This window comes from Falco rusticolus, chromosome 4, assembly GCF_015220075.1.
Source record: "Falco rusticolus isolate bFalRus1 chromosome 4, bFalRus1.pri, whole genome shotgun sequence".
In the NCBI taxonomy this organism is placed as follows: Eukaryota; Metazoa; Chordata; class Aves; order Falconiformes; family Falconidae; genus Falco; species Falco rusticolus.
The window spans coordinates 87,342,858-87,367,844 of NC_051190.1; the positions used below are offsets into that span (position 1 = coordinate 87,342,858).

Below are 24,987 nucleotides of genomic sequence, written 5' to 3' on the forward strand. Positions count from 1 at the left end.
AAATAAAAGGGACCCTTCGGCTTCTCCTTTGTGATGTGAAAAGATAAGTACTTTGTCTCTGGGTGTGGTTGAACCTTGATACCAAGACTGCTCTGTTACCTCTTTGCTGAGAGGACCCGTGGCTCTTTTTTTTAAAAAAAAAAGCTAAGGGGGCTCATCTTAAAACAAGTAACAACTTCAGCTGTTCGCAGGCTAGGCAGGAGTACAGGCCAACAGCCAGGTCCGCAGGTTTCAGAGTCAGATTGGGTGAGCACAGGTAGTCACAGGCCTGGGGTTTGGTCTCTTGTAGCATTACTGTGAGTTGTTACATTTACACCAACGCCTGGGAGATTCACATCAACCAAATACTTTTAATTAGTGAATCAACATGATGAAAAACAAGACGTTCCATCACAAGACAAAATTATATTTATGTATGTGGATTTAACTCTTACTTACCAGTACTTCATGATGAAAAGACTGTATCATATTATGAAAATACTAGCTAGATTTCAGTTTAGAGGGACAATAGTTGCAACACATTATTTATCAGCATAAGCTGATAGCTTTGTTTGTGTAAAGTACAGGCAGTTAGTTCAGCTCTTACTGCAGTTTTCTTGTATTTCAGTTATAAAACAAACAGAAACTTGGTTTAGAAGGTGCTTTTTGAATTTAAAATCAAAAACAAAACAAAAAAATCCCAAACAACCAAGCACTTTCATACCTTTTTACAGCTCACCAGTAAGCAGACTGTAATTACGTTGTAGAACTTCAAGGTGTAGCATAGTCTGTGATGTCTGTAGGAATTTTATATGTTGAGGTGTCCTTAAGTTTTGTTCTCAAGGGGCTTGACTTGTCTGGAACATAAGAATATATTTCTGATTAAATACTGTGCTTGAGCTACCGTTTTCTCTGTGCTTGACTTTTAATCCCTGTTTCCTAAGGTAACAAATGCTGTGTTGAAGTTGATTGAAAAGGAAAGAAATGGTGAAACTATCAATACAAGGCTGATCAGTGGAGTTGTACAATCTTATGGTAAATGAGATTTGTTTAAGGTTTTATTACTCTCTTAAAAATAAATATATATCCCCTATCAGAGCCCAGAGGTAGCATCCCACCTCCTTGGATGTCCAGTAAAGATTTTTACAGTAAAATAAATAGTTATATATTGTTTAACTTCATATTTGTAGAGACACTGGACACAATTACAGTTGATTATATCATCTTTGTAAAGCTTGAAAGAGCAACTGATAGACAAGTGTTTATTGTTTACAAATCAGTTATTTAGGAGCAAATCTGGAAGGGGGAAGCATAGGAGTTGACAAAGTGTAGGGGGATTGTTTTTTCCTATTTGCATGAAATTGAGAGTTTTGTCATGCAGATTAATGACCAGTGTCATTAATAAAAAGGTAATTGCATGTATTTTGGAACTCTTAAGAGCAAAAGATAGAAGGGGAATTTAAACTAGCCTTTGGAATAGTGAAGTTTTCTGAATCCTGTCACCCATTTAGTGAAGTATCAGAAAGTGCAGTTTACGTGAGTAATGTCTTATGCTGCTTATTTTTTAAATGCAAAGTAAATGTATACTTTTAAAAACTTTTAAAAAGTGGTGCCGATACTGTCCCAATTGATTAACTTCATGTAAGTTAAGACTATGAAGGGTACCTGTTCATTTGCAAGTGACCACTTCATAAAAGACAATTTTGTCATTACTTGCTCTTTTTTTTGTAGTGGAGCTGGGGCTGAATGAAGATGATGCATTTGCAAAAGGACCTACACTAACTGTCTATAAAGAATCCTTTGAATCTCAGTTTCTTGCTGACACAGAGAGATTTTATACACGAGAAAGTACTGAATTTTTGCAACAGAACCCAGTCACGGAGTACATGAAGAAGGTAAGTTATTTAACAAGCTTTGTGAGTATTTTCTGGATACAGATTTTTGTAGCGGTAAAGTAATACAAATTCTTGGGTTTTGTTATCAATTACTTAAATTGCTGAGAATTTTACAGAAACAGTTAGCTCTTTTTCCCTGTGGTAATGTACTTTTATGTTTATCTGATCTGAAGTTTGTCTCTTTCATGTATATCAGTAAGTACAGTGAAAGTTTGGAACTTTCTTAATGGGCAAAATGGAGGAGAAATAAATTCAGATAATTTTTTTTTTTTTACTTCAAGACACCAAAATAGTCATTCTGCTTTAGACCTACAGGTTTGTTGTTCCTATACAAGGAATTGTGTGTTGACACATTTACTGAAATACCTTTCTGGCCAAGGAAGTAGATCATTAATTAGCTTTAATTCTCTCAGAATATTTTAATGTAAAGAACCCTACACAATACTTCAGATCGGCAGAGGCAAGATTTAAATTCTTAAATAGTCTCTGGTTTGGGGGATTCCAGAAAGGGCAATTAAGAGCAAGCTGGATAAACATTGACTATTTCTAGCCTAGTTATTGGGTCAGTCTTACTGAATGTGAAATAGATAGGTCATCTTCCATCTTGGACAAGTGCTGCTTTGTATATTTTTCTCAGCACATTTCCTGACTGTTCCTGAATTGCTGGTTGTTTTTTCATTTTCAGTTTCTTTTTTCTTTTTTTTTTTTTTTAAATTGCTTTTTGAGTATGTGATATGCAGATATACATCCCTCCCTGCAGTATCTTTGTGTTTCTTTTGTGTAACTAATCAGTGGAGTTGTACAACCTTATGGTAAATGAGATTTGTTTAAGGTTTTGTTACTCTCTCAAAAATAAATGTATATCCCCTATCAGAGCCCATAAATAGCATCCCACCTCCCTGGATGTCCGGTAAAGATTTTTGCAGTAAAATAAACACAGTTTTGCCACAGAACACCTCCTGTCTGAGTCTTGGCATTAAAGTCAATGATTTACCCTCCACCTCCACCCCCCACCCCAGAAAGTGTGTGTGTGTGTGTAAGTCCTAGAAATAACACAGTAAAACAAATCCTGCTTTTAGTGCATTGGGATAGCCCAGCAGTTCCCACACCGTTCTATGTTTACTTTTCTGTTGTTGAATTCATGATTTTTGCTACTTCCCTTCCAATTTCTTTTCTTTACTTTCACCCTAATATATATATATAAAAACAGAATAAGGGAATTTTAGTCATTCATAACTTGAATGACTGCCTGATCTAGCCTTTCTCGGTACAGGTCAGTAAAGAGCTCTCTGAAGGTCATTGCTATTTCAAGAACTAGAGATTAGTGGCAAGTAGAAAGAACTTATTAGTATCCCAAACAATCTCCAAGGTTTCAAAAATCCACAAAAGAGCAACTCACTTTGCTTGAAACTGGTGTTGAAGCTGAAAACACATATAAAGCTAGCATAAGGCAGGGAAAATTTTCAGCAAGAAAGTGTGCAGCCTTAAGTCTCTGCTCAAATTAATACACTAGAGATGTATACAAGCTATTCGGGCTGGCTTGGCATCTCCTTACAGATAATGTGCATACACTGAAATCAAACTGAACAAGAAAGACATTTGTTTTTACTACACATTTCCTGGGATTTAACTGATGAAACTGTAAAGGATGTGTGTTAGACTCTACAGTAAATATGATCAAAGCTTGCAAAATGATACAAATTAAGGGATATGACTTAACAGAAAGGGGAAACATGAACTGAAGCTACAAGACAGTTTGCTGGGATAAATTGATCTCTAGACTGCATGCTCTGCTGGAGAGGTCAAGAGAGGTCATGCAAGTTTTCAGAACTGTTAATTTAAAATTGAGAAAGGTTTGTCCTTCAGTTTTATCTTACTTTGTTATACACAAGGAATTCTTAACATTTTTTACTTAAACACGACAAGGCAGTTTTGTGAACTTAATTATTTTTTTCAGTTTGGGTATTGTAATCTTGCATGCTACTGAAATGCCTGGAAATGGGCAGGCATCTCCCCATAATTATTGCTCACATATTGCTAGAATTAGGGTTCTTTTCTGGTATGAAACACCTTAAATGAGACCAATTTGAAAAGCTGCCAGCTGTCCAGCAGTCACATGGCATACTAGCAGTAAGAAGGTCTTAAAAGTCATCTGTTAGAAGTATGAACTATGAACTAAGTAATCTGCTGTTAGTACGCTTACTTGACTTTCTCACTGAAGCGCTGAATTCTAATTGGGGATAAACAGCATTGCAAATTAAAACAAAAAAAAATGTTGGAGTACCTTAGTGTGCACCAGCATGACATCAGCATTACTGTGGCGTAGTAAAATTGTATTTGTTTCATGTGGAATACTCTATGAAATCTGATCTAGAATTACGATATGTGTATGTAGTTCTACAGGCAGATGTACTGAGTTTAGAAGGATTGTGAATTTTTCTTCTCAGGCCAGAACGCATGAGTAAAGCTGGCATGGCCTGATGTGCTGTAGGGAAAAAGGTCAGTATTTCTTAAGACTGTCCCTTGAAATAAAGTCTCAAATTGAACTTTTGATCTTTATAGTTAAAACAGCCAAAGATACTGTTGTGTGAACCAGTTATTCTTCCCTTGTTTCTGAAATGTGCCTGTAAAAGGAGAATGGCATTATAAGAACACAAAAAATGGGAGAATCTAAACAAATTTGAAGTCAGAGTTGATGGTTTTTTTCATAAAGGAGCTCAAAGTGAGAGCTAACTGCTAACATTAAAAGTGAAGGTCTAAGGATATTTTAAGACGCAGCATTAGAAGTGGCAGAATTTCCTGGGCTACAGAAATACAGAACTGGTTAAATGAGAGATAAGGAATCTTACTGGTCTGATCCCAGTTTCCAGCATTCATCAGGAAGATTTGCTGCCGTTTGCTGTCATTAAGGCAGTCAGTTGTTATTCCTTACTGGTAAGAAATCGGACAGTACTCTGAAGCATGAACATATATACATTCCCAAACTGTTGATTTTGTTTCCCATATTGTGACCCTGTAGTGGTTTAACTGTAGGAGACCGTAATCCACGACCATTTCAAAAGAGCTGAGTGCAGAATTATTACAGAAATCAGTGATGCTAACAGCGGCAGAGATTATTTAAAGCCATCTGTGTATGATACAGTGCACTTGCAGTGAAATTGGGTTGGGTTGGGAGGTGGTGGTGGTGTTGTCCATAATATGATCTTTCATGCTTAGCCAGTATTCTGAAATACTAGGAAAATGCATTAACTTAATTTCCTTCTCTTGGTGACATTAATTTAAATACTTTGGACTGAAAAGAGGACATACGCACTTTATCCGTAATAATGTACTGCAATTACAGATGGCTTGTAAAGTGAATCTTTTAACACTTTTGCAAACAAAATAGAGGTAATTGTTATATAAACAGCTTCAGTTTTACATTTTGGCTTAAGTACTGTTCCTGGAGTGACATTTAGAATTTTGGTTTGCTGGGAAGATACGCATATGTAGCATTTCATATGCCAAATTAAATGCTAGTATAATTTAAATGATTGTATATTACTGGGAAGTTTTTCTGTGTAAGAATGTAGATGAGAACATTAAAATAAATTTGTCATGGGGATACTGTTAAATTGTAGTTTTCTGCCCTTTAGTTTTGTGGAAGCATGAAATACATTCATGTTTGTCTTAAAACTACCTCTGTAGCTGGAAAGCTTGCTGATGCTAGAACTGCCAGCACCTCACGTCAGCAGCTTTCTCTTTTTCTGACAGCAGAGTTCCATCAGTAAACTTCTTATTCAGAAGTAACGGGAGAACAATCTTGCTGTGATTCTCCCCCCCCATTGAAACAGTATATAATATTAGCATCAACATTAACATCCATTCCATGTGTGTATTATATTTCCCAGGAAAATAACTGCTTAAGTAGGTGAACCATAGCACCACGTTAGTAAGAGTCTTGAACTTTGTTGTCATTGTTGTTTTCTAGATGGATTTACTAAGTAGCCATCTGACTTCTGTTGTTGGATTTCTGTTCTGCCTTCCATATAGGTTTCATATTTATCTCTCTGTTCTGTAGGCTGAAGCTCGCCTTCTGGAGGAACAGCGCAGAGTTCAGGTATATCTCCATGAGAGCACACAAGATGAGTTAGCACGAAAATGTGAGCAAGTACTTATTGAAAAACACCTGGAGATATTTCATACAGAATTTCAGAATTTGTTGGATGCTGACAAAAATGAAGGTAAGGAGATTCAAACATTGGGTTTAGGCTTGTAGCTCCTCCCTGATGATTTGTGAATAATGTGAATTCTGGTGATAGCTCAATGCAGTTTCTTCAGGAATTAGATTAAAAGAGAATATAGACATTAAATTGACTGACAAGCAGCTTTTGATTAAATTGGGATGGCTGAGGATATTGCCTCAAGAAGCCTATTCCAATACCAAATATTAAGGCAAAACAGCATAATTTTGATTCCTCTTTAACCTGGCTGGAAGAGTTTTGAGAGTGCTTGAGCCATCCTTCCCGCAGGAGCTGAAGCTTGCATGAGAGTTGCGAGACAAAAACCAGCCCAGTACACTTACCAGCTGTTTCAGTTTAATACATGGATCTTTCCGAGTCCACAGTGAGAATTTTAAAACCCGAGTTATCTAGAAGTATGTATAGGAAATGTTAAAAGAGGGATAGAAGCAAATAAGGAGCTTCTAAAATACAGTGTATAAAATACATAAAACTGCATACAGAGCACAAGGAAAGAGTGGACATTATGAATTGATGAGATAATTTTAGCTGTGAAAAATGAATCCTAAGTGCCACTAGTTTGTACTAGGATCAAGTTTGTACCTTCTTAGTGAACACATGGATAATGACTTCTTCAGCGGTTCCTCTAAAATAAGTAAAGATTATTAAAGACTTTAGGTATCTTTAAGGAGTTGTCAATTGCATTGTTTTTTATGAGTTTCTTCAGGAGTTAATGCTTAGCACAAAATAACAGTCAGAACTAGGGCCAAATAATTCTTGTGCATCGTGCCGAAGATAAGGATGAATGGTATTTTTTATTTTTCCAGTTAGGGAATTAATTAAATCTATATAGGAACTCAAGGTAAGGCTCTGTAGCTGAAGTACTGCATTTAAGAAAGTGTCAGAATTTAAGAGATACTATGATTAAGTGACTATTGATGATACTGTTCATTTGAGAATGGTGAATTGCAACTATGACTATTTATATATCAGCCTTAAAAGAGCAACTATGAGTAATTACAATAATCATGATCTTCATAACTAAGAGATGCTTCAAATGGAAAAGGACAATTCAACATGATTAGTAGGTCAGAAGTTACCCATTTCAAATTTAAGATTTTTATCCTATACTGGTTTTTAAGTCAGATGTTGTTTATGTTTGTAAATAAATGTATTTACTCTGTAATTGGAAGGAAGTTTGATACAGGTGAGTGTTGACTAGTGAAATGGCTATATAAAAGCCTTCTGACAATAGAAATGGTAGTAATGGAAACAAAATTCTTCTGGACTCAGGAGGCCTTGCTAGGCTTTTCTTTTTTTCCCCTTACTTTATCAAGCTCATGGGTTATGTGAGTCTTTAATACAGTCACTTACCATAGCGATGCAACTCCAGAAGTTTGCTGGGGTAAAAAAGGGAAAGTACCACTTCTGCCTTGGGTACAATCTTGTTGTATGTCTTTGGTTTTACTTTCATTTGGTTATTTCTGAGATTAATTAGGCATTTTAAAATGCCTGATTTTTTTTTTTTCTTTTCCAAAATATTTGCTTTTCTCTTATTGGGCTTCACTTGTGCAAATTACAGTAGCTCCCTGGCCCTTTTTAAGTTTTGTGAAGACTCAAGGTTAGAAACATATTTTTTTTCTTTTAAAGACTTTCCAATAATTTATTCTTTAATCACTTGAATCAGTTCACTCTCAAATTTGTAATGTACTAAAATAGCCTGTATTAGGCTATCCTAAACTTAGAATAAAATCTTGCTGTCTATTAAAATCTTTATTGCTTTGCTCTGGAAAGTACACCGGGTCTGAGGTCCTCCCATGTGAGGTATGTTACCCATATCACATTACAGCCACTCCTGGTGGTGTTCTGTAACTCTTTAATTGCATTGTGCAACTAGTTATAAAGGTTGTGGGGCACATATGTCATGTGTTACCTATTCACGTCAGTATGATACCTGTAGAAAATAATTATGTTTATTAGAAGCAGGCTGTAATGATTTAGGTGGAGTTACCATGTAAATCTTCCTTGAGGCTTTGTAGCATCTCTTCCATATTTCATCAAATACTGGCATCCTGATAGACCAACCTGTGCCACCTTTATTTTTGGGTAGGTCTAGTAGCAGCTTATTATCTCTATGCATGGCACTATTCTCCTAACTTATTTGAAATTTTCTTTAGGTACAAACTCCAGCATTTGTATATTGCTATTACAGTTTAACATCAGGTGGCAAATTGTGGCTTGCAGAGAGAAAAAATGTTTGCTTTCCAAATCCAGAAGTTTAAGCTTCCCAATGTTCTAAGTGAATGGAAGGCATTATATGGAAATGGGTCTGAGTAGACATGTCATTGCTTTGATATTAAAGGCATCAGGCTCTGTGTGATGTATTTCAGAGTTAGGTAGTGATACAGCTGCTTGATTGTGCTGTTCTAATTAATCTGATAATCCTCAGGTGGTAATAAATTGCCCATAAGCCCTTCAGAGAAGTCGTTACACTTTAGAAGAGCTAGATGCAGGTGACAGCCTTAAGATGGATTCAATAAGGTGAAATATCCTCTTTAGTTTACAGTAACTAATGTGATTGTTTACTGTTTCACTTGAGTGCCTGTTCAGTGAGGGCAAGATTACAAGAGGTGATTAGTGGGTTTGTGTACCTGATTTATGGCCATATTCAAGTTTTTACTTCAGAAGGTACCTGCCCTGTTGAAAATGAATAATAAAACCAAAACCCTCTTCAATATTAGACTAATTGATTTTTGAAAGTCTTGGCTGAAAACTGGTAAGGTGTTAATATGAAGCTTTAACATACATGAAATTATGTCTGATTTGTTTTTACCTTTCTTAGTTTTGTTCCATGGTAATGATTTTCAGAACCTTTTGTTCCCTTGAGATACAATTATTTCTACTGGGAATTGGTTACTTAAATGTTGTGGTTTTTTTCTTTAAGAGATGGCTTTATTGACTGCTTTATTGGAGGAAATTTCATTTATAATGTTTTTTTATCTGCTAAGGTTGTATCAATAACATAAAATTTTGTCTTAAATTTCCAACCATTGCTGCTGATGCTGCCACAAGTAGAAGTGTTAATATACAAAAGGCTGCAGGGGGGTGTTAGATCTCTGAGAACTGTCCTGTTCAGAATAAGATTTAACAGACAGTGGTCAACCGGAGAGTGTTGTGCTCTTAGCATGGCCAGCAGTTACACTAACCACAGTCCTAATTCATGGTAACACTTCAAAACTTAATCTGGACAAGAGGGTTTTAACTCCATTTTTTAAATCATTGCACCTCTTTACATTTATAAAAACTAGAACTCAGAAGTAAATATATTTATGTAATTTAATTAATTAATTCTTTTTTTTTCTTTTTTTTTTTTTCCCCCAGACTTGGGACGCATGTATAACCTCGTATCTCGAATCCAGGATGGCCTTGGAGAGCTGAAAAAACTTTTGGAAACCCACATTCATAATCAGGGTCTAGCTGCAATTGAGAAATGTGGAGAAGCTGCTCTAAATGCAAGTATCCCATCAAAATAAGTCTGTGTGTGGTTGCTGCCAGTTTTACATTACAGGAGCGTGAATGCTTCCTGATAGAATTTCCAGTTTGCGTGTGTTTTCCCTCTGATATAATTAGTGAGGACTAGGCAATTCTCAGATGTTGATAGTAGGCTTAAAACAGCAGTCACATCACTGTGTTACTGCTCCTTGAGCTTTGGTTGGGGGTTTTCTGGTGGTGGGGTTTCGTTGTTGTTGTTGCTGGGTTTTTGTTTGGGGTTTTTTCCTTCTGAGTTTTTGCTCTTTGTCAGGATGTCATGCTGCTTGGAAAGCTGGCAACATCCTACACTTCCAAGTACACCTGAAAGTCCACTGTTCCAAGAAGCATTATCTCCAGTGGACTGTATTATGTTTCGTCATCGTACAGACTTCTGACTTGGATGGGACTGTATGAAGAACGTTTCTGTTGGTGTTAGTTTTTTGGTGAATGGCTTTATTCTGTTTGGAGAAGCATGAGAAATTTAAGAGGAAGATGTAACTGAAATGTTTAGAGAGGTCACAATATAAGGAGCAGGTCGGGTCTTCTGCAACACTGTGTTTAGCCATATAATTGGCTTTCTTGATTTTTTCCCATAATTGTAATTTCAGACTTAATTTTGTATTGATGAGGGTTGAGTCTCAGCACCATGAAGTTGTTTAAACCCTTTGCTAACCTTTTTGTCTGTAGGCAATATGACTTTTCTTGGAAAAAAATAGAATGAAACATTGCACAAAGCAAAATTAGAATAGAATATAGATTCTGGTAAATTTTATTTAAAATGGGATTTAACTTTGATTTTTGATAGAGTTCATTTTAACCTGTTACTGGCCTCAGATATTCTTGAAATAGCTGTATACTAGCAATCAGTAAAGCAGTAACTTGTAATGACTGCATGGAGACAGTAAAAACTTCAGGTTCTAGCACAGATAAATTTGTTTTACGTGTGTGTAGTGTCTTGTTCACTTCTGTAGTTTTAAGTGTGTAGTGTAGCACTTTGACAGTGTTGATCTTTTACGAATCATGAAGTTCAGGAGTCTGTAGCTGCATTTTAAATGCCACCCTGGGGGTTGGAATCCCATGTGCTCCGTGGTTGACGCTCAAGTGTGGAGATCACTGGGGGATGCTTCTTTGTACTTAAGTGTTGAAAAATTTCCCAGAAAAATGGGAAATTCTTCTTTCTCCAGGAATTAGTTCATCATTGAGAGAGGGGAAGCCTGAGGTTTGTATGTATTAGTTCTTTTGACTCTGTTTTACAAAACTCTTCCTGATCATGACACTCTTTCTTGTTCTTCATCTTTCTCTTTTGTTCCTTTTCTTTTTTTTCCACATTTGTTCTTTGTTTTCATAACAGTATCTCTGGCTGTTTGCCTTGGGAGCCATCTTGCCTCTTCTTTCAATATCTTTCACACCACTGTATATTGTTATTGCCTTGTTAGCTCTCTATCACACTTGAGTAGGCTTGATTCTGCCTAATTTCATAGATCTGTACTGTGTCTAAACAGATAATCAGCTGAGCAAATGCTTTTCAGTTACTCTGTAGTCAGTGGAGAGAAATAGTCACACCAGCTTGACTCATCTGACCTATTTTAAGACTTTAGTGCAGAGTGAGTTGTGCTGTAGACTCCATTAACTATATTAATGTGACTGCTCTTCAGTCAGAAGATTACTGCATTTTGTGCCTTTGCTTATTTTATTTTGGAGTCTTTGTAATCAGTAGATATGCCTTCCTGAATGTCCTTTACTTGAATTTCTTGTCTGGGAGGTTCTCAGTAATCCCAGTTCTTTATCTCCAGCATGGCATTAGGTCAGTGGTCCTTGTAGTCTATTGTCTGTCTTCAGTGGCAACAGGAAATGGTTTTTGGGATCTTGATACAACCCTGCCAATCTTCTACCATTTGTTGCCAGCATCCAGAATTCCTATGATAGGGATGCTACAGGAGTGCCCCCATGCCCAGTCTGTTCGGTTTTTATTTATGAACCTGTTGTCTGCTGTTATCTGTGGGTTTGTCTATTCCATTCTTGAACCTGCTGATCTTATCTGGTTCCAGCAACCTCTGGTGGCAGCAAGTTCCAGAAGTCCGCTAGGTTGTGTGTAAAGATGTTCTTTATCTGTCTTTAACTTGTTTCCTATCCCTTTCATCAAGTGCCCCCTAGTTATAAAACGTGGCTTTTCATGATTGTTCAACTTCTCAGTCGTCCTCCTGATTTTGTAAACCTTGGTCTCTTACGCCCTTTCAAATCTCTGATCTCCAACTTGAAGACTTCCAGCCTTTTTAGTCTGTTGTCTAGTAGCTACGCTGCCTGCCTGCTGGTTTAGTTGCCGTTCACTGTTCCTGCTCTGACTCCGTCTGTACTGAGATGCAGGATCAGGAGTTGCACACAGGACTCGGTCTGTGGGTGCTGTAAACCTGATGCTTATTGGCATTTGGCTGCCACCGAGGGGTAAGCGGCTATAGTTTTTAAGAACTGTCAACAATGACTGAGGTCTCTGTGCTGAATTGTACCTTTGGGGAATACCTGTTAATGTTCTTACTACAGAGATTTATTTCAAGGGTTTCTTCTATAGAACTGCCATTTTATGGTTGTCCATCTTTCTCAGGTTTAATTCGAATTAAGCTGCTATCTTTGAAAATGTCCTTCTTGAAAATTTTTGCAGTGGTCGAGTAGGTGGTTTTGTTGTCTTTTGTACTGTATAATGTAGCACACTGCACTCTGGTTGCCGTAAATGAGAGCTTGTGCTAATGTAAGTCAGTCGGGGACATAGGACCTAAACTAGTCTGGATACTATTTAAGCTATAAAATATTTCTAATACTCTGTAGACCTTCACATAAAAATTTGCTTAGGCCAGTGAGTAGCTCCATTTTGGAAAAAGTGGAAAGCAGAAAGTCAACAGGTTGAAAAACCCAATCTCTTTATTGCAGGATCCCAAAATGTATGTACAGACAGTGTTGGATGTCCATAAGAAGTACAACGCTTTAGTCATGTCTGCATTCAACAATGATGCTGGCTTTGTGGCTGCGCTAGACAAAGTATGTATACATAGTGGCATATGGTGATGGGGGTTTTTTCCTATTCAGTGTTTTCTCTCTCAAAATTTCACTGTCTTTTGTGATTTACAGGCTTGTGGTCGATTTATAAATAATAATGCAGTGACAAAAATGGCTCAATCATCCAGTAAATCACCAGAGCTACTGGCACGATACTGTGACTCTTTACTAAAGAAAAGGTACGTCTTCAAAGACAAATCATTATTTCAGGTTGGCTTTTGTTTTAAAAGGTTTTAACATACAAAATTTTATATTGTGTCTTCAGAAACAGAACTTAACGCTTCAAGAAAAATTAATTATATCAAATTCTGAATACAAAAATGTCAATAGGACCTTTCCTAAAGATTACATGGAATTTACTTTTCTTTTTTAAAGAAGAGGGTGGAAATGAAAGGGAAAGAAAGGTCTTAGATCTTTTATTTCCTTATAGGAAACTAATTTTTGTTGGTTTTTTTTTTAATGAAACAGGAGTTTTTTAAGTTGGTTTTCTTCCCCAAAAAAATTTAAGTTATATTGTATGTTGTAAAGAAGACGCACGTTCCCTTTTTCCATTAAAACCATTGTTTTCCTCCTGTTGTTTTCTCTTATATCTTCTTCCATCTGGGCAGAAATTGAGGGGGATAAAACCTGCTTTCTAGCCTGTCATGTTTCATAATTTAATTAAGGTATTTGGCTTTAAATGATTCAGCAGCTCATACATGGAGTTGATATTGGTTCAGTTCATACTGGTTTGGTGTCAATTTTGTCACTGGCAACTTTTCTGGCTGTTTTGGGGGAGGAAAAAACCCACTACCAAACAGTACAAAAACCAGAACAACTTGTTTAGTTTTCCCCATCCCCTCCTTCCTTCAGCAAAGGATTTATTTCCCCTTTTATAAATACTAGCTTTCTGCAGGGTAGGTTTGGGATATGCCTGATGGAGAAGCATGATATGGAGGAAAACAACACTGTGCCACCTGAGCTCTCCCCCAGCCAGGACTCTGCACTCTCGGCTGTTTTTTTTTCACTGTACTGTGTAAGATAAGAAATGAAAATAGAACTTGGCAGCAGAAAAATGCAGGAAGTTTAAGCCCATAAATCCTGAGAAGTATCAGGCTGTCAGGAAGTCCTGAGCAACCCGTGGTCCAGGACTTCAACCTGCTGTTTAAAAACTGTGTACTTCAGAATTGCTTATGTGTGGAGTACTGAAGAGAAGTGTTCCTTACGCTCTTTCCTCTCTAAAGAGTTTTTGATCCCAGAACTACTCAATCTGTTCCTTTATGAAATTTCCATATATATCCATATGTTGGTTTAAATCAGCATTTTTGGGACTCAATAAAAATTTACTTCTTCAACTGCAGCTCAAAGAATCCCGAAGAAGCAGAATTGGAAGATACACTCAATCAAGTGGTAAGATGTCTGTAAATACAGTTCTCTTCAGTGTAAGCACTGACAAATTAGTAATACGCAGTTGTCACAAATCAGATGAGAGAAAACCTTTTATTTGTATACTTTGATTTAATTACTTAATATTTCAGCGCTTCACTAATAATCTTCAGCCCTGTGTGGCATGTTGGTTGTATTTTTATTCATTAAAAAAAAGAAGCCCTTTGCAGCAGATTTAAATTGGCTAAATGGAATTTATGCTTTTGCTTCATGTTTATATACACATCTAATATGTAATATCTACAATATATTTTATATAATATCTACAGTATATTTTTATATAATTACATATACTCACTACATATTAATATAGAAGGCCGTACGTGTGAAATATATAGTTACTGTGTTTAAAAGAAACAAACAACTGCCCAAAAAACCTGAACAAAACCCCCTGACCTTAAAAATTTAACTGGAAATGAAGTAGCTACTGCTACAGCTTTTTTCAAGACAAATGCTTTAATATGGTTTTTTTTTCCTTACGCATTATCTTGGCTTTTCCAGATGGTTGTCTTCAAGTACATTGAAGACAAAGATGTGTTTCAAAAATTCTATGCCAAAATGCTGGCAAAAAGACTTGTACATCAGAACAGCGCTAGTGATGATGCTGAGGCCAGCATGATCTCTAAACTGAAAGTGAGTATTCCATGACTGTCCCATGATCCACTGTGTTGCAGGTCTTCAGGCTGCCATTATTTTACGTACAATAGAAAAATACACAACCTAGGTCTTTCCCCACGGCTCCCCCCCCCCCCCCCCCCCCAGCTTTTGTTTTTTTAAACCTCCTAGGACCTCACAGTGTATGTCTCCCTGATGTAGTTAAGCTTAATTATTCTTAGCCAAATGAATGACGTGGATATAATTATCCAAGGGAATGACTGCTGAAAAGTTGCTTAATTTCATTAACCTTTGCTCATTCAGGGTCAAACAAAATAAGATCTAATAATCGTGTAGCAGTCTGTTTCATTTTGTATTTTGCTTCATTTAAAAAAAAAAAATTCTTTAGCTTTTGATGACAGAGCATGTCTGGTTGGAATCAGTACTTTGGGTAACAGAAATACTGAACTTTGTACATCTTCTTGTAAGAAAATAGGCTCAGATACTTTGTTCTTCTCATTCTCCAATGTCAAAAATGTGTCTGCTGACATATCTGTGCTTTTAAAATACAGCAAGCTTGTGGTTTTGAGTATACCTCCAAGCTGCAGCGGATGTTCCAAGATATTGGTGTAAGCAAGGACTTGAATGAGCAATTTAAAAAGCACCTGACCAATTCAGAACCGTTAGATTGTAAGTAATACATTTACTTAAGTTACTGTTGAGTAGTTTAGCTTCCTCTTACTTCTACAGAGCTAACTGTATGAGGGTCATATTTGATTTAGACGTCATACCCCCAGAAATCAGAGTTAATATTATTTTGACCAAGGTAGCTACGATTTTTAAATTAGTCTTTTTAGGTCTGTACTTTGTCTTCTAATAGCACTTTATATTTTCTGTTATGGGTAGCCTCCTCCTGATTTTGCAGCTCATGTTTAGGTATGTAACTAAATTAAGTTGAATCCTGTCTTTTCTTTCTTTTTTTTTTTTTTTCCCCTTTTTTTTAATTTGAAAGATGCTTTTCTTTAAACAGTTCTGATTTTGAGCACAACATGGCTTAAGTTCATACTTGTGTAAAAGTATTAAGGAAAAAGTGATGTATTTTAGGTTGTTAGAGAGCCCTATCACTAAAGAATTTATATTTTTTTCATTAAGGCACGTTGAAACAAATTCTTTAAAGATTTGATAATTATTTGTTGGATTACATTTAGAGTTGTATCTTGTCAGGCTTAAATTTTACTTAGTTTTTGTATTATTCTTAGTGACTTGCCCAAAATGCCTTACAAGTATAAACGTGAAATGTTTATTCTTGCAGTTGTGTACTGTGGAGTGATGAGTTTGTTACACATAAAAATGAACGCTTACAATTTTTACACTTGTGTGTTAGAAGGGAAGTATGTTGTGGGGATAGAAACAGGGTAATAACTTCTACAAATGAGAGAAAATTGAGTGAGTGTCTCAGTAAATGTAAAGCTCTCCGATTGCAGTGAGATCTTACATGAATTCCTTTGGTTTATGGTCTGCATAATATATATATATATATATATATTGCTGAATGATTTTTTTCATCATGTTAGTTTGAGCAAAAGGCAGAACCATTTCTTGTTTGTGGAAGAACTGGGACAGTGTGTTTGAAGAGGGGGTAGGATGATACAGCTCAGCCTCTTCCCCTCTCTTCCAGTGGATTTCAGCATCCAGGTGCTGAGCTCTGGATCGTGGCCGTTCCAGCAGTCCTGCACGTTTGCTCTGCCGTCTGAGGTGAGGCGCTTGCACTTGGCTCATCCGAACGTGGAACACTCATGGGAGAAATTTGGTTTACAAAGCTGGTGTCTCTTCCTGTTTTGTTGTGTGTCGGGGAGGACTGGAAGTGTCTGATCTTTGCCTGTGCAGCTGGAGGGTGTTTTGGAACAAGTTAATTGAGAAAGGTCGTGGGAGGGAACTGTGTGAGATACCCAAGTGTTGGCTCCTGTGAAAAGGCCCAGGTTAATGAATCTTTCTTCAAAACGTTCAACAGCAACTGAGGCAAAGCTTTGTCGGTGTACTTTTCTATGTATACTTTTATTTTAAAAACTTTCTTGCCATTGTTTTGGCTCTGGCCAGTAAAATCTTGGGTTTTCTGTTGAGTGGTTACCCTGAATAGACGAGACACAGATACTTAACGTGAGAAGTAAGTTTTAACTGCTGTTACCTGGAGGGTGAAGGTGGTCAAAAAATTACCTTTCTAGGCTTGCTTAATGTGTCATAGAAGGAAGAGTGGAACTTAAACGCTTGTTTAGGTTTGTATTGTTAATGACACTTCAAAGGGGGAACCCATAGCAAAGGGAACTTTTATCCAGTCTGAAGAATTTGAATACATTTGATTTCTGTTTGTCTTATTCAATAACATGGCAGTCAAAGGTGATAGGATTTGATTTTTCTTTGTTGTTTCCAGAGCGTGTTCTAGTAATGGTAAATGAAGGTAAATAATCTTCTTCATTTATTGTCGTTGTTTTTTTACAGTTAGAACGGAGCTATCAGAGATTTACTGCATTTTATGCCAGTCGTCATAGTGGAAGAAAATTAACATGGTTGTATCAGCTGTCCAAAGGGGAACTGGTTACCAACTGTTTCAAGAACAGATACACGTTACAGGTAAGGATAATGTCGCCCCAGTAGAAACCCTCGCTGCAGGTTGCCTTCGGAGGGCTGGGTGCCACTGATCATTTCAAAGCCATGCGTTCAGGCTCTGCTCCGCTGCTCCTGCGTTAGCTGGATGAGCAGCTCAGCCTCTTTACTCCTCATTTGGAGATAATTACTTTTCCCGTTGTGCAGATGAATGAGTTTTAAAATGGTGAAATGTGTAGATGTTGAAGTAGTGGAGCTCATGTGAATGCCTGTGCCTGCACACAAACTACTTTTCATAGGTCATACCGTGAATTGAGCGGTAGTTTATTTGTATGTCAAAATACTCATTAACAGTATGTAATGATGTCTCACAGTTAAGTATTTTAAATCATTCAGTTCCTTAATTGGTGGTGGGGTGTGTATGTTCATATGTATGTACACACATACATGCTTAGCTACTATTTCTGACGCTCACGTGCATTCATTAGCTTTATCCCTTGTGAATAACGCTACTGTCTTTAAATAAAGCAAAGCACAGATGCAAGACCTGATGGCTACAGATCTTTGTATTACTGAAGCGAACATAAATGTTACCCTTCCCCAGATGGTGTTGGTGTTAAGATTAATAGGGCCTTTATTATATATTTGGTTTATTTACTGTACTGATTCTTAAGGTCTGTGTTTGCAAGAAAATTGACTTAGAAAAGGGAATATGTTACTTGTGGTTTAAACAGGTGTTGAACTGCGTTATGTAAGACAACTGCAACCTCTTTGTGTAAGATCTCATGCTTCTTACACGTTCCTGTCTGCTTTCTCTCAAAAAGTAGACAGAGGAGGGGAGTTCATGACCGTGAGAAGAAACAAGATAATCTCAGACTTTGAAGTTGTCATCAACATATGTTAACCCTGTGGTGACAGAGCCGAATAAGCCACTGATAGCTGCCTTGTTTATAAATTTGGTTTCATTATTCTGCTGGAGGTGGGAGGGCTGTGAGAGTGAATTCAGTAGTCTCTGTAGGTTTTAATGAAGATTAAATGGGTAAGAGTCAGGGAGTGACAGAGGAAAATAATTTAAAATTATATTAGCTAGGAGAAGGAAGAGGCTTTGACACCATAATAGGGGATTTGATGAAGTGTCCACAGCCAGTTAAATGGTTGTAATCTTAGGGTTTATCTTTAGATAATGCTGGAAGGTGGAGTTCTGGCTGTATAAGTAACATTTTTCTGGATTGTGTAATGAGCACTAGTTGGCTATTCTCTGTTGTCCGTATATTCCAATGTACGTGTTTAACTAGTGAATCTGAGGCTGTTCAAATTCAGAAAGTGTGTTTGTTCGTTTCCATTTTCTGATTTCCCTGCCCCCCCCCTTCTCCCCTTCATTTTCTTTTTTTTTTTTTTTTGGATCCGTTAGGCATCCACATTCCAGATGGCGATTTTACTGCAGTACAACACAGAAGATGCCTATACCGTGCAGCAGCTGACAGACAGTACCCAAATAAAAATGGTAGTGACTTTGCACATTTTACCACACTTTTGTGAACAAGTCTGTCGGTCTCCAGGGCTCTTCCTGCTGTCGTAAGAAATGGGGATTAGACATGGTTGAAGTCAGAGTCAGTTTCTGTCCTGAAGGAGACAGATGTGCTCTGTTCTTGGTCAAATTACTTTCCTGGTTTACTGCCCTGTAACCCTAACTGCCTAGTTGTCTGATGAATCTTGGTGTGTAGGTACTCCTGTCCATGACTGGAGTGAATTGTCTAGCTTCCTGCTCAGCTCTGGTAGTAAGTTTTCAGTGTTTCGCTATGTACATTTTAATATTAAAAGACAACATTCTAGGAAAAAGTGTTTTCCCTAAACAATTGATCTATGCACCCATTCTTCTTTACATCTCAAAGCACAAACATAGTGAAATCTGTAGTTCCATTGGCTTGCTCCTTCTGTGGAAGGGGTTCCCTTCTTCTCTTTGCAAGTACACTTTACAGCCCACAGTTTTTGGCATCTGTGCCCTTTACTAGGAGGTTTGAATAGAGTCTGCAGCGACTTCTGGAAAGTTAGGCAATTCCTAGTCAATGAAATATTTACTTTTCAAAATGCGTATCTAGCAAGTTACTGATTATGATGGTTTGCAGCAAACTCAGAAGTCTTGCTGGGTTGCCATTTATCATAAGTACTTATTTCAGATATTCATTTATTTATGCAAAATAAATATTTGGCCCAAATTATGAGTGGACCAGAATAAAACCCTTCAGACAGCGGAAAACTAAGGGCATGAAACCCAGGTGATTTCCACTGTGGTGAAACAGCAGCTTTGCAAGCCTGCACGGACACTGAGAGTAATGTAGCCACTGGGTGACCGACCAGCGAGAGTAACCAAGACAGATCCATGGTGTGAGCAAGGACAGAAAAACATGTTGATCAGGAAGCAAAGGGTGCTTGCTTTCTGAGGTTTAAGCTTGCCACGGTATCTGTATTGGCATGGTTTGGGAAAAAATATTTCTTACACTTACAAATCTACTAAAACAGTAAATGGAAAGATCTGTTGTTTGGAATTAGTCTTTCTAAAGAATTAGATGTTTTTTGACTGACCACAAGGAGAGTATGTCCTAATGCCCCAAAAGGACCTTATTACATTTTATTTTGGCAAACTTAAATTTTTACTGTTCTTTTTACCCACTTACTTGGCAGTGTTCTGCACTCACTACTTCTTAGTCTAAATATGTGTGTTCTTGTTGAAGTGTTTTAAGTTGGAGAAAGGTGCTATCTCTCTGCACTGATAATATTTTCTGTAATTTTGTAGGATATCTTGGCACAAGTTCTACAGATACTGTTGAAATCGAAATTGCTTGTAAGTACTCTTGGTTTTTTATGACCTGCTTAACATTCAGCAAAATGTATTAATGAATATTTATTTATTTTATTTATTTCTTGCAGGTTTTGGAAGATGAAAATGCAAATGTTGATGAGGTGGAGTTAAAACCAGATACCTTAATAAAACTGTATCTCGGTTATAAAAAGTAAGGAAAAACTTCAGGAGCATACATCACTTGTGTATAATGGGTAGCATCCTCCTCCACTTTCAAAATCTGGGTAAAACCTAATATACCTGGGATGAAAGCTCCAGGGTTCCAGTGCCAATTCAAATATAGATCCAACGTGTAACAGCTTTAAAGGAGAGGGCTGGCAAGTAGAGGGGATGGGTAAATTCCAGCTGACTTTGACTTGGTCGTAAAGTCTTGTCAAGGCCTGGACATCCTTTCACATGTCCTTTCTTTGTTTCTTGAGTCTTGTGGAATTCTTTCATGATGTATTTCTGGTAAGAAATTGAGCTCTTTTGTACTGAGGTGCATGACTTGTACGTGCTCAGTAAAATACGTTATATTCTGTAAGGTTACAGTAGTGTGCAGTCACTAGTGTAGGTCAGAGTCTGAAATAGCTGACTAGAGAGAACATGAGAAGATCAGCAGGTTCATTTTAGAACTTCAGAGTGTACAGTGATTTGAACGCTTAATCAACGTGATTTTCAGTAGTTTTTATTACCTACTTTAACCAGTGTTGCTTTCAACGTTTCTGTATTTTAAGCTGTTCGCAGTACTGCAGGGACTTTTTCTCACGCTTACCAGAGCATAGATGTAAACCCACATAAATTCAGTTGGGAGTTCAGTACTTCCTGAAGATAAGATCTCAAGTGAAGGAAACATTTAAAAATCTTTCCCTGTACCTCACTCTTTATCTGCTTTCTTCCCTCTTTGACCAATAATTAAAGGTTTAATTCATCATCAGTTACATTAATGCAGTGATGGAAACAGCCATTGTGCGGCTCAGTGGTTCCCAATTGACGATGCACGAGACTACGCTAAATAACCAATAGATGCTCTCTCCAGTGCAGCTGCCAGGCTGAGCACTCCCCGTGCTCCCCGGTGCCGAGGCTTGCTCCCTGCTTGTGACACAGCACCTTATCTTGAGAGCAGTCGCAACCGTGGGTGCTGGGGAGCGCACCAAGGGCAGGATTCATTTCTACAGACTTGATTCCTGCACATTAGGGTCAGAATCAGATCTGTAAATCAGAAAGGTCATTCCATTTCCACCTGCTTTGTCCCCTTCACTGACTGGATGCTTTTTACTAAACATACGAATGTTTCAAGCACAGTGTTAATTGTACAGCACTGACTTGACCTAACAGATCCCTAGGTTGGATTTACGAACAACCACCAAAAAGGTATTTTGGTTTTTTGGTTGGTTGCGTTTTGTATTTATTTTTAAGCTTGAACAAGATTGCCTTAAGATTTTCAGAAGTGCCAAAGTCCCCTTTTGTTGTAAGGTCATTGTGGTGGTGTGGCTTTTATTTTGGATCTGGGTTTTGTTCAAGGGGGTTTTTTGCTTGTTTGATTTGGTTTTTAGACAGGGGAATTGGTGGTTTTTAACTTCTGGTTTTCTTTACAGCAAAAAATTAAGGGTTAACATCAATGTGCCAATGAAGACTGAACAGAAGCAGGAGCAAGAGACTACACACAAAAATATAGAAGAAGATAGGAAACTATTGATTCAGGTGACTTGTATTGCGGAATGCTGCCGTGCTATGAACTTAGATTTACAGCTTTGTAATCCTTTATTGAAGCTCACTGTGGGGGTTTCTTAATTTTTATTAAACGACAACATGCCATTGCGGTGCACTGTGGTGGAGCTAAAAATGTGTTTACAATACTCTTAAAGGCGACTGGAGCCTGTAATAGAAAATGTAGGAGGGCATGTCAGGACTCTGTTCTTCACGTTTGTTCTAACATTACGTTGATTTGTGTTTGGGTTCCATGGACGCACACACTCGCCAGACCTCTGTCCTGGGTGAACACTAGTGACACCTAGGAAATAGCAACTTCGGAGTGGTTTTCTGTCAGTTTGTTTGGAATCCACTTGAGAAGCAAAGGGGCAGGGGAAGGAAATACAGATGTATTAATGAGAGAGCAGCACAGTGGGGTTAAATACATAAAGGCATTCTTCTGTTACAGAAGTAGTTTTGTGTTGTTCTTGGTACCAGTTGGTACGATCACTTTGACTTACTGTAAGCAAAGCGGTTCTTAAGATCCGTGTGTCAAACCCACTTCTGATGGCTGTAGGCTGTGCAGAATCTTGGGTTCTCAGAAGCCTGAGTGAGTGGCTGACATTTGTAGGCATGCTTCTCCTCATCTGGTACTCGAGTTTGCTGTGATGGTGCTTCCGCGCTAGCAGCCGCGATCTGCTAGGGAAGTAAATTGGTTTATCCAGAAGGACAAGTAGTTTGCTCCTAAGGACACCTTTCCGACTTTGCTGTGCAGGCTGCTATCGTGAGAATCATGAAAATGAGGAAGGTTCTAAAACACCAGCAACTGCTTGGAGAAGTGCTAACACAGCTGTCTTCAAGGTTTAAGCCACGAGTTCCAGTAATTAAGGTATGTGAGAACCAAGTCTCTGAACCTGTATTCCAGGAGGTGGGGAAGATATGTACAGGCACAATACACGCTTAATTAGAAAGGAAAGCTAAGGAGATGGGGTGGGTAAGGATAGGTTTTTGGAGTTGTAAATAAGAAGGACGCATTCTAACAAGAAATACTTTATTTCTTTTATGGTAATGTGCATGTTTCAGGATGTTGGCAGTGGTAAAATAGTAGCTTGATTGCATCTTTTCACATCAGTACTGGCTTATGGCACTCTTTGCTCCAGGCTTACCTCTTGTTCCTGCTCTGCCAGCTGTGGGAGCGCCACAGCTTAATGTGACAATTGCCGGATCTCTTCTAAAATAAAGACAGTGGGGAGGGGGGCATTGCATTTAATTATGGTTTCCTTATCAGTTGTGTGGTGTCCCACGGATACTTCTTAATCCACAACCAAGGGGGACAGGCATGGCAAAAACCAGGCAGCGGAGAGCAGCTGCAGTACTGACCAGTGCTGGCTGGGGGGGTGGGGGGGGGGGTGGGGGAGGGGCAGGTAGGCCATGAAACGGGGAGCAAGTTACTGCGGCTGCTAGTGTTAGTAACATGACAGTAAGCACTCTGCATCTTAGCTCAACTCTTTACTTGCTGCCTGACTCTGCAGTCACTCAGCTCTCCCAGTCGCTACCCTGGAATGGCACCAAGTAATTCCCCGTAGTGACTCAGCAACGTCATCTGCTTGGGATGTGGTCAGAAACGGGAGAGCAAAGTGCCGTGGTTTGTGCCCATCGCCTACTCCTGTGCTCTGCTTGGCAGGAAACGCGGTGGCCAAAATTGTGCAAATCTTGTAGCAAGCAGAGAGGGCTTTTCTGCCAGCGTCCCACCGCTTCTGTTTGTTTCCCCCACAGAAATGCATCGACATTCTGATTGAGAAAGAGTACTTGGAACGCGTGGATGGTGAGAAGGACACCTACAGTTACTTGGCTTAACATTTTTATTAGCAATTACTTGACTGTGTGACACTCAGCAAATAGGTATGTGATGGAAAGAATGAAAGCAACGGAACTTCATAGCAGCCACCCTGCTGCCATTTGGACCTCCCTTTTTAATAACTGAGACCAGGACTCCCATCAGCCAGTCTCAGATTTACATCAGAACTGCTCAGGATTGATACATTTCAAGTATGTAAATATGGACACCAATGCCATTTAACCTAATTTAAGAACAGAAAGGAATCAAACCCTTCTCCTTTAAGGGTTGCATGCTACTGCATTTAAATCAATACATTGGCTATATGATAAACAGCTGCTGTCACAGGCAGCACTTATAAATGTTGGCAGCACTTTGAGAGCGAGTCTGAATGGACCCATGTGTAATCTGCTATGAAAAACCATTTGTATAGTGTGTTTCATTTTTTAATGTGTGATAAATAAAAAAAAAATTAAAAGATTTCTGTACAAGTTGCATTTGGTTTTATTGTTTTAAGTTTCATGACTTATCTTTCTAAATGTAAATAAAAGGTATAATGGTTATGAAAGCTATAGAAATTCGTTTTGCTTTTCCTCCTTTTCCCTGTTTTCTGGTGATTTAAGCACATTTTGTTCTCTGAAGAAATGAATTGTCCTCTATCATCAAATGTGCACGTTACTTCTTTTTTTAAGAGGAAATGTCTGTGCTTTGAAAAGTTGTGATGATTTCACAAGATACGCAGAACAGAAACTACTTAGAATGGATGTGGCAATGCTTGGTCATCTAAGTCTTAGCACTTTCTGATACTGTTTGGTGTGCTGCAAAATGCATCACGCTTGCCTGAATGCTGCCCTGAATAAATAAGGTTTAGGCTGCCCGTTTCTTTGACTGGAACAGAAAATTGAGTGTGTTCCTAAAGATTAATTCCCTTTAAATGCAACCTGTGCTGGGAATTAAAATATTTTGGAGTGTTCCTACATGTATATTGATCAACCAGGCTTCATTCCATTCTTCTCACAATGTTTTGTGTTCGTTATATACATGTGATGACTATGAGCTTTCCACGTGCTACAAGCAAAACGCTACTGTCCCTACAGGTCTGAGATTTGGTAATTTATTTTTTCTATTCTTGATGGTGAAAAGAACTTAATTTCTGCAGCCAAACCCTTTTTTCCCTTAGAATTTGTGATTTGTTCAGTGTTTGTTCCAGCACGAAGAAAAGGGAGCCAAGTTTTGTGTTGATACTGTGTTTTTCTGAGGAAAGCTAATTTTGCATGGTTAGAATTGAGCTCTGACCTACAAAAATGTCTGGGTTTAAAAATAATT

At 38.0% G+C, this 24,987-nt stretch overlaps 1 protein-coding gene across 1 annotated transcript in view; it reads left to right on the forward strand.

Annotated features, from left to right (window-relative positions):
* The window catches only part of CUL1 (cullin 1), a 54,500-nt gene extending 30,271 nt beyond the window's left edge, over positions 1–24,229 (forward strand). Inside the window, exons 6-22 of the mRNA XM_037386542.1 lie at positions 924–1,014; positions 1,711–1,874; positions 5,935–6,097; positions 9,476–9,606; positions 12,548–12,655; positions 12,746–12,852; positions 14,014–14,062; positions 14,600–14,731; positions 15,265–15,382; positions 16,371–16,447; positions 17,189–17,320; positions 18,705–18,797; positions 20,088–20,135; positions 20,222–20,304; positions 21,731–21,836; positions 22,600–22,713; positions 23,601–24,229. Of these exons, the coding sequence (XP_037242439.1) occupies positions 924–1,014; positions 1,711–1,874; positions 5,935–6,097; positions 9,476–9,606; positions 12,548–12,655; positions 12,746–12,852; positions 14,014–14,062; positions 14,600–14,731; positions 15,265–15,382; positions 16,371–16,447; positions 17,189–17,320; positions 18,705–18,797; positions 20,088–20,135; positions 20,222–20,304; positions 21,731–21,836; positions 22,600–22,713; positions 23,601–23,681 (1,797 nt within the window). The 3' untranslated portion in view covers positions 23,682–24,229. The remainder of the gene's footprint in view (positions 1–923; positions 1,015–1,710; positions 1,875–5,934; positions 6,098–9,475; positions 9,607–12,547; positions 12,656–12,745; positions 12,853–14,013; positions 14,063–14,599; positions 14,732–15,264; positions 15,383–16,370; positions 16,448–17,188; positions 17,321–18,704; positions 18,798–20,087; positions 20,136–20,221; positions 20,305–21,730; positions 21,837–22,599; positions 22,714–23,600) is intronic.
* The last annotated feature ends 758 nt before the right edge of the window (positions 24,230–24,987 follow it).